This window comes from Megascapheus bottae, chromosome 12 (genome assembly GCF_031878675.1).
Source record: "Megascapheus bottae isolate mThoBot1 chromosome 12, mThoBot2.hap1, whole genome shotgun sequence".
Classification (NCBI taxonomy): Eukaryota; Metazoa; Chordata; class Mammalia; order Rodentia; family Geomyidae; genus Megascapheus; species Megascapheus bottae.
The window spans coordinates 38,610,444-38,627,711 of record NC_143520.1 but is presented as its reverse complement, the minus strand read 5'-3'; the positions used below and the strand labels follow the sequence as shown (position 1 = coordinate 38,627,711).

The following is a 17,268-nucleotide window of genomic DNA, read 5'->3' as shown; positions in this document are numbered from 1 at the left end:
TGAGCTACAGCACCACTCTCGGTTTTCTGGTGGTTAATTAGAAAAAAGAGTTTCACAGACTTTAGTTCCCAGGCTGGCTTTGAATTGTGATCCTCAGATCTCAGCCTCCTGAGTAGCTAAGATTACAGGCGTGAGCCACCTTGCCTGGCTGCAGGCAGTTTTTCGTAAGTCGATCCATCTGGCTAGCACAATTCACCATTTTTTCTTTTTTCTTTTCTACATTTATTTTTTGTTGTAATTAATAGAAGGGTTACATTATATTCACCAGATAGAGGATGCATTATTTCACATACATTGATACCCTTTCTCATGTCTTGGTCCCCATTTCCCTCACCACCCCCCAGCCCCTCATCTTGTTTTCCCACCTATCCGATTTCAAATACCAAATACCCATATATCCAATATATCAGATAACAAGGTGAAATGCTGTAACAGTATGAGATAAACAAGGTACAGCAAGAGATGAGAGATAACATAGTACATTAAGGACAACAATCAATCATTATATGGCTTTTTTTTCTGTATCCTGGAGGTCCTTTCATTTTAGTGTCATATTATATGGCCTTATATATCTAGGTTTTGTTCTATTGTAAATTGCTTCTAGGAAAGCTCAAGGTTTCTACTGATTATGACAAATGAGGGAAACCATTGAGCCTATGTTCCTTTGAGTCTGGCTTACTTCACTTAATATGATTTTTTTCTAAGTCTTTCCATTTCCTAACAAATGGGGCAATGTCATTTTTTCTGACAGCAGCATAGAATTCTATTGTGTACAAATACCACATCTTGTTGATCCACTCATCAACTGAGGGACATCTGGGTTGGTTCCATATCTTTGCTATGGTAAATAGTGCTGCAATGAACATTGTTGTGTTAGTGGATTTAGTATGTTCTTGTTTCTGGATGATTGGGTAAATGCCAAGTAGTGGAATTGCTGGGTCATAGGGGAGCTCTATGTTTAGTTTTTTGAGGAACTGCCATACTGCTTTCCATAGTGGTTGAACAAGTTTGCACTCCCACCAACAGTGTAGTAGTGATCCCTCCTGACCACATCCCCTCCAGCATCTGTTGTTATTAGTTTTCTTGATCCTGGCCATTCTAACTGGAGTGAGGTGGAATCTTAGAGTTGTTTTTATTTGCATTTCTTTTATGGCCAGAGATGTTGAGGATTTCTTCATGTGTCTATAGGCCATTCTTATTTCTTCTTCAGAGAAGACTCTCTTTAAGTGTTTGGCCCATCTTTTAATGGGATGATTGTTTTTTTGGAGATTAGTTTTGGAGTGATTCAATTTTTTGAGCTGTTGATATATTTTAGATATGAGGCTTTTGTCTGATGTATGGTTAGTGAAGATCTCCCACTCTGTAGGCTTTCTAGTTAATTTGCTAGCTATGTCCTTTGTCATACAGAAGCTCTGCAGTTTAATGCACTGCCACTTATCCAGACTTTCTCTGATTTGTTGTGTTTCTTGGTCCTTATTAAAAAAGTTTCAACCTGTGTCAAGGAGACCTAGTGTATCTCCTATTCTTTCTTGTAAAGTTTTCAGTATATTTGCTTTTACCTCGAGGTTTTTGATCCATTTGGAGTTAATCCTGGTGCAGGGTGACAAAGACAAATCTAAATTTAATTTTCTGCAGGTTCTTAACCAGTTCACCGGCACCACTTGTTGAAGAGGCTGTCTTTCTTCCATTCTATTTTTTGGCTCCCTTATTAAAGATTAGGTGGCCATAGGTCTATGGGTTAATATCTGGGTCCTCAGTTTTATTCCATCGGTCTTCAGCCCTGTTCTTGTGCCATTTCCAAGCTGGTTTGGTCACTATAGCTCTGTAATAAAGTCTAAAGTTTGGTATTGAAATTCCTCCTGCTCTGTTCTTTCTGCTAAGAATTATTTTTGCTATATGGGGTCTTTTATTATTCCATATGAAATTTTGGATTGCCTTTTCTATTTCTTTAAAAAAATGATATTGGGATATTGATTTCACCATTTTTTCTTGCACCACTTCTTTCCATCAAAATTCTTTATTGTTAGAGCCTTTTTTCTAATCTCCATATGAACACAAACAACTTGCTTCTCATATCACTTCCTGAATCTTCAGTAGGTCTTTCAAGTTTGCATTTCCAAAGCAAAGGCCGTTTATACTGTGAAAGATTTTTTTATTCTTCTCCTTTCTTTCCTTCTTTCCTTCTTTCTTTCTTTCTTTTTCTTTCTTTCTTTCTTCCTTCCTTTCTTCAGTCCTGGGATTTGGTATCAGGGCCTGGGCACTGTCCTTGGGTTTTTCTCAAAGCTAGCACTCTACCACTTGAGCCACATCACCACTTCCACCTTTTTATGTGTATGTAGTTCTGAGAAATCAAACCCAGGGCTTCATGCACACTAGGCAAGCACTCTACCACTAGGCCATGCTCCCAGCCTCTTCACATTTCTAATAGTGATAATTATATCTTTTCAGGTAGTCAAACAAAAATCACCATTGTTCACTGCCTCTGTGCTTTTGCTTACACCTTATATTCAAGTTGTTGGCAAATTCACTAGAGCTAGAAGAATACATGAAAATGTTCCAAGCAAATCTCTTTGCTTTCTAGTTACCTTTGCATTCTAAGTTACCTTCACATATCACCTGGTTGATTGCAATAGTCTCTGTCCTGTTCTTACAGTCTGAATGGCTAAAGTCACCTTATTAAAATGGAAATATAAGTCACCTTGGTTCTGTGCTGTTCAAGATGGAAGCCACACTTGGCTATTAAAGTTAATATTAAAATGAAATAAATGTAAAATTAGGTTCTTCATTCACACTAGCCATATTTTAATTATTCTGGAGCTCCAATTAATAAGTGGCCACCATATTGGACTATGTAGATATAAAACACACCTGTCAATCTAGACACACCCACTAGACATCACTATGGTTTCCAGTTTGGTCTTATAAGAACCTTTCCCTCATCTATACAGTTTGGCACATATTTAACCTCATCTCTCTTTTCTCACTCAACTTGATTTCCTTTGACTTTTTCATTAGGTCTTGAATAAACCAGACATGTACCTACTTTAACTCTTGCAGTTGCTTTTATCTTCCTATGACATAACCTTCCTTCTCATGTCTACATGGTTTTTCAAGTCTTTTTAAATGTCACCTTATTAAAGAATTTGTGGGGCCAGGAGTTTGGCCTAGTGGTGGGAAAGCTTACCTAGCATGTAAAAGACCTAGGTTCAATTCCTCGGTACCACATACACAGAACAAGCCAGAACTGGTCCTGTGGCTCAAGTGGTAGAGTACTAGCCTTGAGAAAGCCCTGAGTTCAAGCACCATTACTGGAAAAAAAAAGAAAGAAATTGCGACAACTGTAGGTGAAGCTGAAGCTACTCAAACTGTTTGACTTATCTCACTCTGATTAGTTTCTCATTTACACAAGCCATCACCAGATGCATGTGGGGCTTTCTTAATTCTGCTCACTGCCTGTGTCTGCCATGTTCCTTGAATTGAATTCCATGTCTGAGCATATGATTTTGTTCACTGACACATTCCAAACAGAAAATGGCAGGAAGTTAAAGAAGGAAGAATAAATTAAAGCATGAGCTATGTTGTATTTCACAGGCACGAGTGGCTGGGACAAGCTGTGGAAGAAGTATGGATCCTGCCTACCTCGGGATGACCTCTGCTTATATATCACTTCATCTGATCTCACTCAAATGTTGGACAACCTGGGTATTCAGTATGAGTGTTATGATCTCCCATCCACCATGGACATAACTGACTGTTTTATTGATGGTAATGAAAATGGAGATCTACTTTGGGATTTTTTGACAGAAACCTGCAACTTTAGTATGACAGCTCCACCAAGTCTCAAAGCAGAAATCATGAAAGATCTCCAAGAGCCTGAATTTAGTATTAAGAAAGATGGGAAAGTTCTTTTTAATAATAATCTGAGTTTCATTGTAGTTAAAGCTTAACTATCAATCACAAGTATATATTTAAAAATCATATTTTGAACAACTGTTGGTCATTCTTTTGTTTTGCAATTAAACTTACAAATGTATTTCATAAAATATAGAAAAGATAATAGCTTCTTACAAATGGAATCTAGGAGATTTCTAGACATTCTAGGACTTTCATGCAGAATCATTTGGGGGTACTTTTGCTTGAATTTCATATAAACTCTGATTGACTACATGCAGGCTAACCAGCAGGTAAAGATGAAATACAAGACCTGAGTTTCACTGACTTGCTGAAAAGAAAAATCCTTTTCATTTACTGATTTTACTAAACATTTCCAGAATACTATTAGAAAATGTCCCATTGATTCTTAAATGCCAGTAAAATAAGAATTTATTAATACTCTAACTACCAATAAAATAGATTTTTCTCCTCCTTTTAAGAGGTATTTTTCTTTGTACATTCTCTTATTGTCATTTTTTTTAAGTTTTAAATATACTCCTGAGAAACAAATACTGATTAGGCACTATGGCTCAGGCCATAGTCTAGCTACTCAGGTGTTGGAAGTAAGGATAATAATGGTTTGAAGCAACTTGGGAAAAGTTAATAAGAGACAGCCAGACACTGGTGGCTTGCTCCTGTAATTATAGTCACTCAGAAGGCTGAGATCTAAGGATCAAGTTTTGAAGTTTTGAAGCCAGCTTGGGCAAGAAAGATCTGCAAGAAACAATCTCTAAAAACACTTGAGAAACTACCTGAAAGATAACTGAAGGGGAAAATGAAAAGGTTGGCTCCTGCCTAGACAGCACAAGACATTGTGTTTAAAATCCAGCCTCAAAAAAAAAAAAAAGATAAGCAATTTTGGAACATTAAAAACACTATAAAATTAAAGGTTTATCATATGTTGCCACTTTTGTCATTTGATATGCTTTTTTGATATATTAAAATTTCTCTAGTTTATTCACTCTGATTTAGTTCTTTGTATTTTTTTTATTTCTGGTTTTTGACACTCACACAATTTAAAAGATCTCTGTAACCAAAGTTTAATAATTCTGGTTTATGAATAATTCTACAATTTTACAATTTGACTTAAAAATCTTTGTTATGTGGACTGGGAGTTTGGCCTAGTGGTAGAGTGCTTGCATAGCATGCATCAAGACCCAGGTTTGATTCCTCGATGCCACATACATAGAAAAGCCGGAACTGGTGCTGTGACTCAAGTGGTAGAATGCTGGCCTTGAGGAAAGCCCAAGGACAGTGCTCAGGCCCTGAGTTCAAGCCCCAGGACTGGCAAAAAAAAGTCTTTGTTATAGTTGAAACTTAAGTATTTTAAGCTGTTATTGAGAACAAGCTGTATCCTCCCAAATAAATAGCCCATTGTACCAATATGATGAACTGAAATGCAAAATTTCCAAATCTCTACTGAGTTGAAGCACATATTTTACCACTTACTACATTTCAAAGAATCCTTGAATTTCTTTTGATAGCTTATCATCTTTTATGTTGCTCTCATATTTCCTCTGAGGTCATGTTTATAGTACAATACTTGTTTTAGATGAACAAATAATTTAATAATGGATAATATTTTCATAGTAAGTAAATAAGACTGCTCTCTTAAGGCAGAGAATAAAAGTCCATACCAAATGGCTCACAGACCTTGCATAGAAGCCTTCAACCCAGGATGATAATGAATCCTTTCCATTATAGTATTACTACTTCATACTATGAGATGTTCACATTAAAATGTATATATACAGCCCCTCCTCACCCGCCTTCCCACCTCTCCCCAAAGAAGTTTATAGGCTTATATTCCATGGCAACTAACAGATTAAAGAAGCTTTGTTGTTCATAAAAAGTAAAACTGACTTCAATTGATCTCATCTCTTAGACAACTTTATCATTGTTTCAATGTTTTATTTATTATAAATTTAAACAAGTAAAATGACAGTTATCCAGTCAGATTCCTGCATATGAAAACTGAGCCATTAATCATCCTGATTAATCGTCCTGAGAAAGGAAATCTGTGAGGAGTACATGATTGATAGGTATAAAGCCTTGATGACCTTGAACAATGTTACTAGAAGGCTGGAAATTGAGACTGTTGAGTAACTAATGGCTGTTAGTAAAAAGCATATGCTTAGGAAGAAACACAGAACTGATGTGGAAATTAAGGATCCAAAACTTGAAGAAAAGGCCTTTTTCTGTTTTTGGAATATGCAGGACTATTTTTGTTATAATTTTTATTGAAACTTGGAAACGAAATTTCCCATAAACTATTCCTTTTTTGTATTTCATTGTCCAGATAATGTATAGAGAGGTTACAGTTATATTCATCAGGTAATGAGCGAATTACTTTTCGAACATTGATACCCTTCTCATGTTTTGTTCCCCTTTCCCTCCTTACCTCCTCCCAATCATCTTATTTCCCCCTTCAATTCCCTATATCAAATAAACATACATAAAATATACCAGTTAACAAAGTCAGATATAGTAATCACATGAGATTAACATAAGTGGAAAAAAAAGATAAAAGAAATAACTTCATATAGTACATTAAGAATAACAATAATAAAGATAAACTTCTTATCTCCAAATCCTACAGTTCATTTCACTTAGCCTCATCCTGTCTGACCATATGTACATAGCTATTGAGTTATTGTGACCCTCTGCTGGGAGAACCTTAGATTACACAGGACTTCTTAAGAGAAAAATTTCCATGTCACTTACTGATTGAAAGTCATGTAGTATCAAGAAATGGGACTGTTGGATCCTTTCAGTACTGGTTAATATTATAAAGGATTTGAAACCGTCATATATTGATTTTACAATTTTTTTCTTGTGGTCCAGAAATAAAATGACACCTGGTATGAATTTAGAATGCTGTTTCATAAATCATGCATCCCTCCATGTTAAATATGGTGCCTTGTATACGGTACATGATTAAAACATAATACTAGATGAATTCTGCTCTTCTCATGCTTCTATCTTATACCTTATGTATTTATTTTAGGATTACAAACATAGTTCAATACATGGAACAAAGGGGATTAAGGTATAGCTGAATGGTGGACATGCAAGGCTTTTGGCTCAATTCCCTGAAACATGCACAATCACACACACACACACACACACACACACACACACACACACACAAAACTTTTCTCAATTGTAAAAGCTAAAGGGTAAAACAATTCAAAATCAAAAAATAGAAGAGAGCTGGAAATGTGGCTTAGTGATAAAGTGCTTGCCTAGTATGCATGAAGCTCTGGGTTCTGCATCTCAGTACTACATAAACGGAAAAATCAGGAAGCACTGCTGTAGCTCAAGTGGTGAGTGCTAGCCTTGAGCAAAAGAAACTCAGGGACAGTACCCATCAAGCCCCAAGACTGGCAAAAAGAGAGAATGGGGGGGGGGGGAGATAGGCTAGAGAGAAGAGGGAAAGTGGAAAATTGGAAGGAGGGGAGATAGACAATAATGAGGGTGACTATGATCAAATTATACCATATACATATTTGGAGATGCTATAATTTATATTCTTTCCTTGCATAGCTAATATAACCTAACAAAAACAATAGAACAATTTAGGCATAACATTTTACCATTTTGAAATCATATATATATATGTATATATATACTTCTCCAGAATATTATTTTTAGACTTCCTGCTAAGTTCCACAGTGGAATAAACAGATAAAAATAGTCTGGTTGGATGGAGCACTGAGCTTCCTGGATTCAAATCCTGTTGATATGTGTGATTCACTAAATGACATCAGGGCATTCATGCTCTGTTCTCAGAATTGTGTACATATAAAATGATGATATGGGCCTAATCTAATCCCTCAAGGATAGCATGATCCTGAACATTGTAGAAATTAGGAGATGTCAATATGTCATACAGAGCCACACTTACAAAGTATACTAAAGATATTAAATATTAGTTGCTCACAGACTGAGAACAAATAGAGGTAGGATCCCAGAGGAGTCAGTCCAGTTTTTCACCTTGAGATTTTTGGTCAATGACCTCTTCATATCTGTCTTAGCTAAGAAGGCCATCAGGGAATGGTTCTGTGAGGTCTGCCTTAAGAGACTTGTCCCCTGATCTAATGATTGTTTGTGCTCTATGCCACTTAAAGAAGTGGCCTCGTCTCAACCATGTCTGATTAGACCAAAGGATAAACAGCGTAGGTCAGCCAGAATTGATTGGATCCATTTATTTATTTATTTATTTATTTGTAGGTCATGAGGTTTGAACTTGTCTCAGGCACTGTCACAGAGCTCTTCAGCTCAAAGGCTACCACCCTACCCTTAAGCCAAGCCCCACTTCTCCTTTTCTAGAGGTTAATTGGAGATAAGAGTGTCAAGTGCTTTTGTGCTTTTGTGCCTGGGCTGGCTTTGAACCTTGATCCTCAGCCTCCTGAGTAGCTAGGATTACAGGTGTGAGCCACCACACCTGGCTGGATAAGCTTATTTAAAAAAATGTAAAACAGACTTACTGGATTCTCCCATATGAAATTTAGAATTAGCCAGGCACAGTAACTCACCATGTGACAACCCGTGGCTGACATAAACAACTTAAAGGAGGATTGCTCTTGGCTCATTGTCTGAGAAGGTTCACCCCATGCTCCCTTGGCACCAGGTTCTTCTGAAGTACTTGGCAGGAATGTAGAGTGGTGAGGTTTTCACCTCTGTGGCAGGCCAGAAGCAGAGATAAGAGAGAGGCCTGCCCACCTCTCTCTTTCCAAACAACTTTCAAAGAAACTCTTAGTTGAGAGTTTCTGTAAAAATGAAAAGCAACTCACAGACTCCAAGATACAATGGCATAAAGTGAGGAGTCCCCTCCCAGAATGCAGAAATGGTATAGTAGAAATGAGAAAATAAAGCCCAGTACGGTGGCTCACATCTATAATCTAGCTAGCTACTCAGGCTGAGATCTGAGGATCAAGATTCAAAGCCTCCCCAGAAGTCCGTGAGACTCTTATCTCTAATTAACCACTAGAAGCCAAGAAATGACTCTGTGGCTCAAGGGGTAGGGTGGTAGCCTTGAGCTAAAGAGCTCAGCGACAGCGTCTAGGCCCAAAGTTCAAGCCCCATGACTAACCCCCCCCCAAAAAAAAACAGAAGAAGAAAAAAAGAAAAGAAAACAAATGAGAAATTGGACTAAAACATGATGGAAATACAGCAAGGAAGAGATTAAATCTAGTCATTCCATGTTCCATGTCTACACGATAAGGTGAGCTTGGTGGTGGGCTATATAGGCTATATGGTAAGTTGTTTTAAATGGCATCCAATACACATAAGACATCCAAGACATAAGTTGGATCGTAAGTTTTAGGACCTCACACTGTTCTTTTATGTTGTCCAGATTGAATTGATGACTTTCGGTCTTCTTTCATCTTCGATGACCTCATAGAATTGCATTGCCTTTGTTTCTTGATGTCCATACACACCAAAGGAAATCTGAGAAGTAATGATCAGAGGAAAAGGGTGTAAATGGAAAAGAAAATCACCTCCTTTAATGGTGAAATAACCCTCTTTTTGAACAACAAACTTCAGTAATAAATTTGTGTTAAGCTAGTCCCAGACGTGTGGGCTCACTCAGGCAGCTGCCTAGACTTTTGGTTGTATTTCTGTGCCTTCATTTCTGCTCAGGCCTCGGCGATTGCATATTTAAATTATCTGTTACCCATATTCTAGCTCCCGTATGATTCATACACTGTGTAACACACATCCATAGTAGGCGATCAACTAATACAGGATCGTTAAAACTATGTATCGTGTAACCCATATCTCACTGTGATATACACCATGAAAAGGCAATTGCAGTGCAAGGAGGTTGATTTAGAGGCTCCTAGGGCAACAACCATCACAATTTCCAAATGTGCCAAAAAATTCATTAGAGCTCTGTGTCAAATTGCTGTAATCTCTGTGGCAATGGATTCATAAATATAGAGACGCCTTGTTCTCGAGGCTGCAATGACACATTGTGGATATTCCATGTAAGCAGTGTCTTTCCATGATCACATTCTCTTCTTGAAGAATTATCCGTGTTTTCTGATTCATCTTAATGATATTTGAAGGACTTTGCAAACAACCTGCCTGGAGTACAAACTATGAAAATAAATCACACTGGCTATCAATTATAGTCTTAGCTTGGTGAGTTCTCCAAAGATATTTGATAGAGAAGACCCAGGAAAATGTCAGTACCTCTATTTATGTCCTCCAGGTAACTAATTTCATGCTAATTTCATTTCTATACTGTGAGTCCCTTTTCTTCACGTGTTGATATATAGGTTTCATGAGTTAATTCTCTAGTTCTCAACGCAGGCAGGCTAGACATAAATCCTTGGATTTTGTACAAGAGGCAGTTGTTCTGGGCTACTTATTATCAGCACAAGCACATTATAGCCTTAGCTTATTTATCAAGATAGTGCAGCTGTTCTTCATGTTTTCCAAGGCTCCATCTACCCTGGGAGGTACATAGTCCTTGTGGTTATTTTTATTGTTTTCTATTTTTATCCTTCCAGGACTGATTGGGCAATACGTTTGGCTTTCTTTCTTATTACTTAAAAGTTACACAAAAATAGGACAAGGGATATAGCTAGGTTTTACTGATCAGGAGAAGCCTTGGATAGATGTTTGTTTTGGGGCTACACATCTGCATGGCCTACAAATTGGGGAAAAGGGGGGCTTACTGCTTCCCCTTTAGTTTCCTCTTTAATTTACAGATTTTCAAGTTGAGTTAATCATAGGTTTATAACAAATTAATCACAGAGAATATAAAAGCCTTTGTTAGTAATAGTTAATATTTATTGAGGACTTCCTAACATCAAGCACAATATTAGATCTTGATGTCCATTATGTAAACTTTGATCACACTTTTAAATTACTTAATACTTCCATTCCCATTTCATGAAGAAGAAATTGAGGTTTACTTGCATGGTAACTCCATTTTTTTGTCTGTTTTTTTTTTCTTTGTTTTGCCAGTACTGGGCTTGAGCTCAGGGCCTGAGCACTGTCCTTGAGTTTTCTCAAGACTAGAGCTCTACCACCTGAGCCACAGCACAACTTCTGACTTTTTCTGTGTATGTGATACGAAGGAATTGAACCCGGGTCTTTGAGCACAGTAGGCAAGTACTCTACCACTAGGCCAACTCCCCGCCTGTCGCAGGTTTTTTTCTACATCTAGTGGAGCTTGATTTCCCATCCACACGTATGACACTCAAGAAACTTGTTCACTGGCACTTCCTTGTTGCCTGTAAGGATGATCCTGGTTATTTCTCTGTTCCTTTATCTCCTCTTTCAGCTTCATGGAGTGATTAGCTCAGAGATAACAGATTTGTTCTTCTACTGGAGACTGATCTTAGTTGGAGATTCTGATACAAAGACAGTGCTTGTTGGACACGGTCAACTTTGGTTCACAATTTACTCTCTCCAAGATCCTTTTTGACCATGAGCTGGCCTCTTGGGCAGAGGAGAACAGTTACAGTTAATTATTAAATATCCATTACAAAAGTTAACTTATCCTTTATTTTTGAGAAAAGGCCTTGATGAACATGGATGTGGTAGCAAGCTATCTCAGATCCCATAGACAAGGGGAGCAAAACATCAGAATATGTAGAGGTAGAGGTAGCCAGATCTTTGGATATCTGTTTAACTTTTTTGTTCCAGGTTCTTCTACCTTTTCTCTTCGATTGGTGATATTGTAGACACATGCCACCAAGCCTGAAAATAAGAGATTGTTTTCATGATATAGGGCCAGAGATGTGAGAGATGTGAGGGACATCTCATGTTTCTTCCAGTCATTCTTTCCTGCTTCTATGATAATTGAATGCTTAGGTTTTTTGTTTAGATTTGTTGTTGATGTTTTTGTTTTGTTGATGTTTTGGTAAATAACTGCCAAAGTGCATTTTCATATTTCTTGGAGGTAGACAGTCATTTGATTGTTTTTACCAATTGTATAGGAAAAAAGTACAGTTTATGAGGCACATTGATAACAGAAGATAGAATTTTTTTCTTTATTTTTCCTTCCTCATGATATCTGGTAGGAGAACGTAGTAGTAAGTTATCTCAAATCTTGTAAAACCCCAGGAAATGCAGAACAACAAGGTAAAACAAAATAGATCGCTGGGCCTGGTGGAGAGATTAACTGTATGAAGGGTGGGCTGCTGTTCTCTGACTGATGAGAGAGAACTAAAACTCAACCTTGGATATATAATGATAACTCTATTAGTAATCATAACTGAATTTGTTCTTTAACTACCATGGCTTTAGTAATCAGGTAAAAGTGTTTTTTACATTTTTCTCTCCCAATACCCACCAATCTATAAGGGAGGAAGAAAAGAACATTGGGAAAACACTGAGCTAAAAAACTGTAAAATACAGTATAGATTGTCTTAAGGCTAGGAAAGTAGGTGCCTGGTCTTGGGGTTAATTTGTATTTTTTGAAAAAAAATAATTTTACTCAGATAAGCCTGAAAGATGAAAATGATAAGTGAATCTATTTTATCAGTCACTTGAATTCTAGGTTTTTAATCTGCCCAACGTTAAACATTCATCTAGCAAATTATGACTTAGCCATCCATCATAGCAGCTCTGTGAATAATGCCTTTTTTCTGCTTTTAAATTGTCAAGCATGGAGGAGTCACTTTGGAGGCTTTTGAAATACATAGCTAGTTAATTGTACAGTTCCTTCCCAAATCTGGAACATGTGTGCACTTAAGAATCTGTCCTTCTGATACATTCAATTCAGAGGATTTTCTGACTCACCAGAATCTCTAACCTACAAAATACTGAGGCTTGTGAGGAATATAGAAATAGCAATAAATATTAATAATTAGAAACATTAACATTAATATTTACTGAGCTATGTAGATACAGTTTCTCTAAATGCCAATAATTGATAATAATATTATTATTTTCTATGAATTGGATAAGTATTACATACTAGAAACTGTGCTAACTTCATAATATACTAATTCATTTCCTTTTCATAGTACAAAGTCATTATTATTTTCATCTTTTAGAAGAAGTTTGTAGAATGTTATAAGTTTAAAGAGACTTTGACAAAAGACGAGTCAACGGAGTCTTTTCTGCAACTGTTTCTCTCCCAATCCAGATAATTAACTCTTACATGCTCCTATCAGATTCTTAGTACCAGCATCCAGAGAAAGACTTCGGTTCAATGCCTATTGAAGTAAGAACTGTAGTGAGTCTATAGATGTTTCTTTTATATCTGCGTCTGTGATTTGCAATATATCCTGTAATGCCCATGAAAAACATGAGTTCAGAGAATGGAAGAAAATGAAAATTATTAATCATGGCCTTTGAGTATACATGAACTCCAAGATAGGGAAACAAGAGGTTTATCTTTGTGATTGTTGTTCTGAAGTTATTTCTTTTCTCTTTCTTCCCCCTTTATGGTTTATCACATCATGTTGTTACTGTATCTACTTTGGTACATGGTGTTTTGTATATATGTTTATTTGAAATACGGAAGGGAAAGAGAAAAAAAAGATGATTGGGAGGGGATGAAGGAGGGGAAGTGGGAAGGAGAATTAATGTTCATGAAGTAATGTACCTAGTACCTGATGAATGTAACCGTAGCCTATCTATATGTTAACCCAACAATAAAATACAAAAATATATAGACAATATGATTTCAATTTTATTGCTCAAAGACTACTTTCTATAAATCCTCTTATGCATATTTCAGTATACCATTTCTACGGATTTATTTTTTTTAGTCACTCTTCAAGATTGTGACTCAAACTTAGTAAATTGATAAACTTTAAAATGGCTGTCTTTTGTCTGTTTTGGCCAACATATGTTTAACATTTTAAAATCATTGTTTAATTACTGTCAGCTTTGACAATTGGTACACCTCCATACACACACACACACACACACACTCACTAATACAAAATATATGATACATATCTATACACTGCATCTAGGTGTGTGTGAAAAACACACATATCACTTCTATATGCATGTGCATATTTGTATCACAGCTGTTAATGAATCCTACAATTAGGGGAAGCATTGATGTGTATTACAAACTCACTGTAATTTAACATGAATACTTATATATTTTCTTAATTTAAAATAATATTTGCTTAGAGTTGTTTTGATTTGCATTTCTTTTATAACCAGAGATGTTGAGCATTTCTTCATGTGTCTATAGGCCATTTTTGTTTCTTCTTCAGAGAAGACTCTCTTTAAGTCTTTGGCCCATCTTTTAATGGGATGATTGTTCCTTTGGGGCTTAGTTTTGGATGGATTCAATTTTTTGAGCTGTTGATATATTTTAGATATGAGGCCTTTGTCTGTTGTTTGATTGTTGAAGATCTTCTCCCACTCTGTAGGCTTCCTAATTAATTTACTAGCTATGTGCTATGCCATACAAAAGCTCTGCAGTTTAATGCAGTCCCACTTATCCAGCCTTTCTCTGATTTGTTGTGATTCTTGGTCCTTATTAAGAAAGTTTCAACCTGTGCCAAGGAGGCCTAGTGTATCTCCTATTCCTTCTTGTAAAGTTTTCAGTGTGTCAGCTTTTACCTTCAGGTCTTTGATCCATTTGGAGTTAATTCTAGTGCAGGGTGACAAAGAAGGATCCAACTTTAGTTTTCTGCAGGTGCTTAACCAGTTCTGCCAGCACAAGTTGTTGAAGAGGCTATCTTTCTTCTATTGTATTTTTTGGCTCCCTTGTCAAAGATTAGGTGGCTATAGGTCTGTGGTTTAATATCTGGGTCATCAGTTCTATTCCATTGGTCTTCAGGCCTATTCTTGTGCCAGTACCAATCTGTTTTGATAATTATAGCTCTGTAATAGAGTCTAAAGTTTGGAATTGAAATTCCTCTGGCACTGTTCTTTCTGCTAAGAAGTGTTTTTGCTATATGGAGTCTTTTATTATTCCATATGAAATTTTGGATTGCCTCTTCTATTTCTTTAAAGAATGCCATTGGGATATTGATGGGTATTGCATTGAATTTGTAGATAGCCCTTGGCAAGATTGTCATTTTCACAATGTTGAGTCTTTCAATCCAGGAGCATGGGAGATTTTTCCATTTCCTTAGTTCTGCTTTAATTTCCTTTTTCAGGGTTTTAAAGTTTTCATCAAAAAGGTCCTTTACATTCTTAGTTCAGCTAATTCCTAGGTACTTTATTTTCTTTGAGGCTATTGCAAAAGGAGTTGCTTTCCTGATTATTGCCTCGTTCCTCTCACTGTTGGAGTAGAGGAAGGCAGTTAATTTTTGAGGGTTAATTTTATAGCCTGCTACCCTTCCAAAGTTTTGAATCAGCTCAAGGAGCTTGGGAGTAGAGTCTATAGGATTCTTTAAATACAGAATCATGTCATCTGCAAAGAGGGATAGTTTTACTTCCTCTTTCCCTACTTGGATCTCACTCCAGTTAGAATGGCCAGGATCAGGAAAACGAATAATAACAGATGCTGGAGGGGATGTGGCCAGGAGGGATCACTACTACACTGTTGGTGGGAGTGCAAACTCATTCAACCACTATGGAAAGCAATATGGCAGTGCCTCAAAAGGCTAAACATAGAGATCCCCTATGACCCAGCAATTCCACTACTTGGCATTTACCCAGTCGTGCAGAAACAAGGACATACTAAATCCACTAGCATAACTATGTTCGTTGCAGCACTATTTACCATAGCAAAGATATGGAACCAACCCAGATGTCCCTCAGTTGATGAGTGGATCAACAAGTTGTGGTATTTGTACACAATGGAATTCTATGCTGCTGTCAGAAAAAACGACAATGCCCCATTTGTTAGGAAATGGAAAGTCTTAGAAAAAAATCATATTAAGTGAAGTAAGCCAGACTCAAAGGAACTTAGGCTCAATGGTTTCCCTCATTTGTCATAATCAGTAGAAACCTTGGGCTCTACTAGCAGAGATCTGCAATAGAGCAAAACCTTGATACATAAGGCCATATAGTATGAAGCTAATTGAAAAGACCTCCAGGATATTGAAACAAAAACCATACAATGAATGATTGTTGTCCTTAATGTACTATGTTATCTCTCATCTCTTTTGCTGTCCCTTGGTTATCTCATATTGTTACAGTATCTCACTTTGTTATCTGATATATTGGATTTATTTGTATTTGGTTATTTGAAGTTGGATAGGGAATGGGGTAAAACCAAGATGGGGTGGGGGGGTGGAGGGGAGGATAATGGGGACCAAGACATGTGAAAGATATCAATATATGTGAATTAATGCACCTTCTATCTGGCAAATATCATGTAACCCTTTTATTAATTACAATGAAAAAATAATATTTTAGAAGCAAGACACCACTCTATCAAAATTTTAATGAGTTTCTTAATTTCAGAATGAAGTTAAACAAAAAAATTCACATACAAGATACAACATTTAACTCAAAGAGGTTATCTCTTAAGCTTTTGTTTTGTGGTAGGGATTTTTAACAAGCAATATTCTTCAGAAGGGAGAAAAGTCTCCATTTTACATAAAAATAAAAAAGCTAGAATTAAACAGATTAATATCTAATTTTATACTTACATTTATATTATGAGCAAAATTATCTTAACTATATGTTATAAATGAATGACTTTCTACCAAATTGGGCCTTTTCATAGTGGAAAATGTTAACATAAATTGTACCATAAATCATTGCTTCATTGATACCAGAAGGTGCATATAAAAACCCATATCTTTACTGCACATATTTCCCATTAACCATAATCTATTAGTAATTGAAGTTCATTACAAATTCTTGTAGACTTTATTGCTGTCACGCTGCATGACATACCAAACCTGGCTTGCATAACAAGAAGTCTTTGCTGGGAAATATCCTATTAACAATGACAGTGCATTTGTCACTGTGATAATAAACCCAAGAGCTGCCTGTAGACTATAAATTATCAAGGTGCCATTTGTACTGCCCTGGCTTGAAGGTTTGTCACTGCTTCCTTTTTAAAACCCTGATTTTCAGTGAGTTCTAACTCAACTATCAGAATTTGCAGTGAGTTGCCCAAGGACTCAGCTCAAAATTTTTTTTAACTTCTTTCTTTCCTTTCATTTCTCTTTCTTTCTCTTTCTTTCTTTCTTTCTTTCTTTCTTTCTTTCTTTCTTTCTTTCTTTCTTTCTTTTCCTTTCTTCAGTTCTTCCTCCCTCCCTTTCTACCACTTCTCCCTCCCGTTTCCTTGCTTCCTTCTCTCCTACTTTGTTGCCTTCCTTGCTTGCTTGCTCCCCTATTTGAAATACTTTTTAATTATATTTTATATTTTCTAATCAGGACAGAGGTCTGAAGGATTGAACACAATAATATATGAGAGGAACCTATGAAACAATCATT

At 36.5% G+C, this 17,268-nt stretch overlaps 1 protein-coding gene across 1 annotated transcript in view; it reads left to right on the top strand.

The window, feature by feature from the left end:
* Positions 1–4,900, top strand: part of Hnmt (histamine N-methyltransferase) — a 39,719-nt gene extending 34,819 nt beyond the window's left edge. Inside the window, exon 6 of the mRNA XM_090342873.1 lies at positions 3,592–4,900. Within this exon, the coding sequence (XP_090198999.1) occupies positions 3,592–3,947 (356 nt within the window). The 3' untranslated portion in view covers positions 3,948–4,900. The remainder of the gene's footprint in view (positions 1–3,591) is intronic.
* The last annotated feature ends 12,368 nt before the right edge of the window (positions 4,901–17,268 follow it).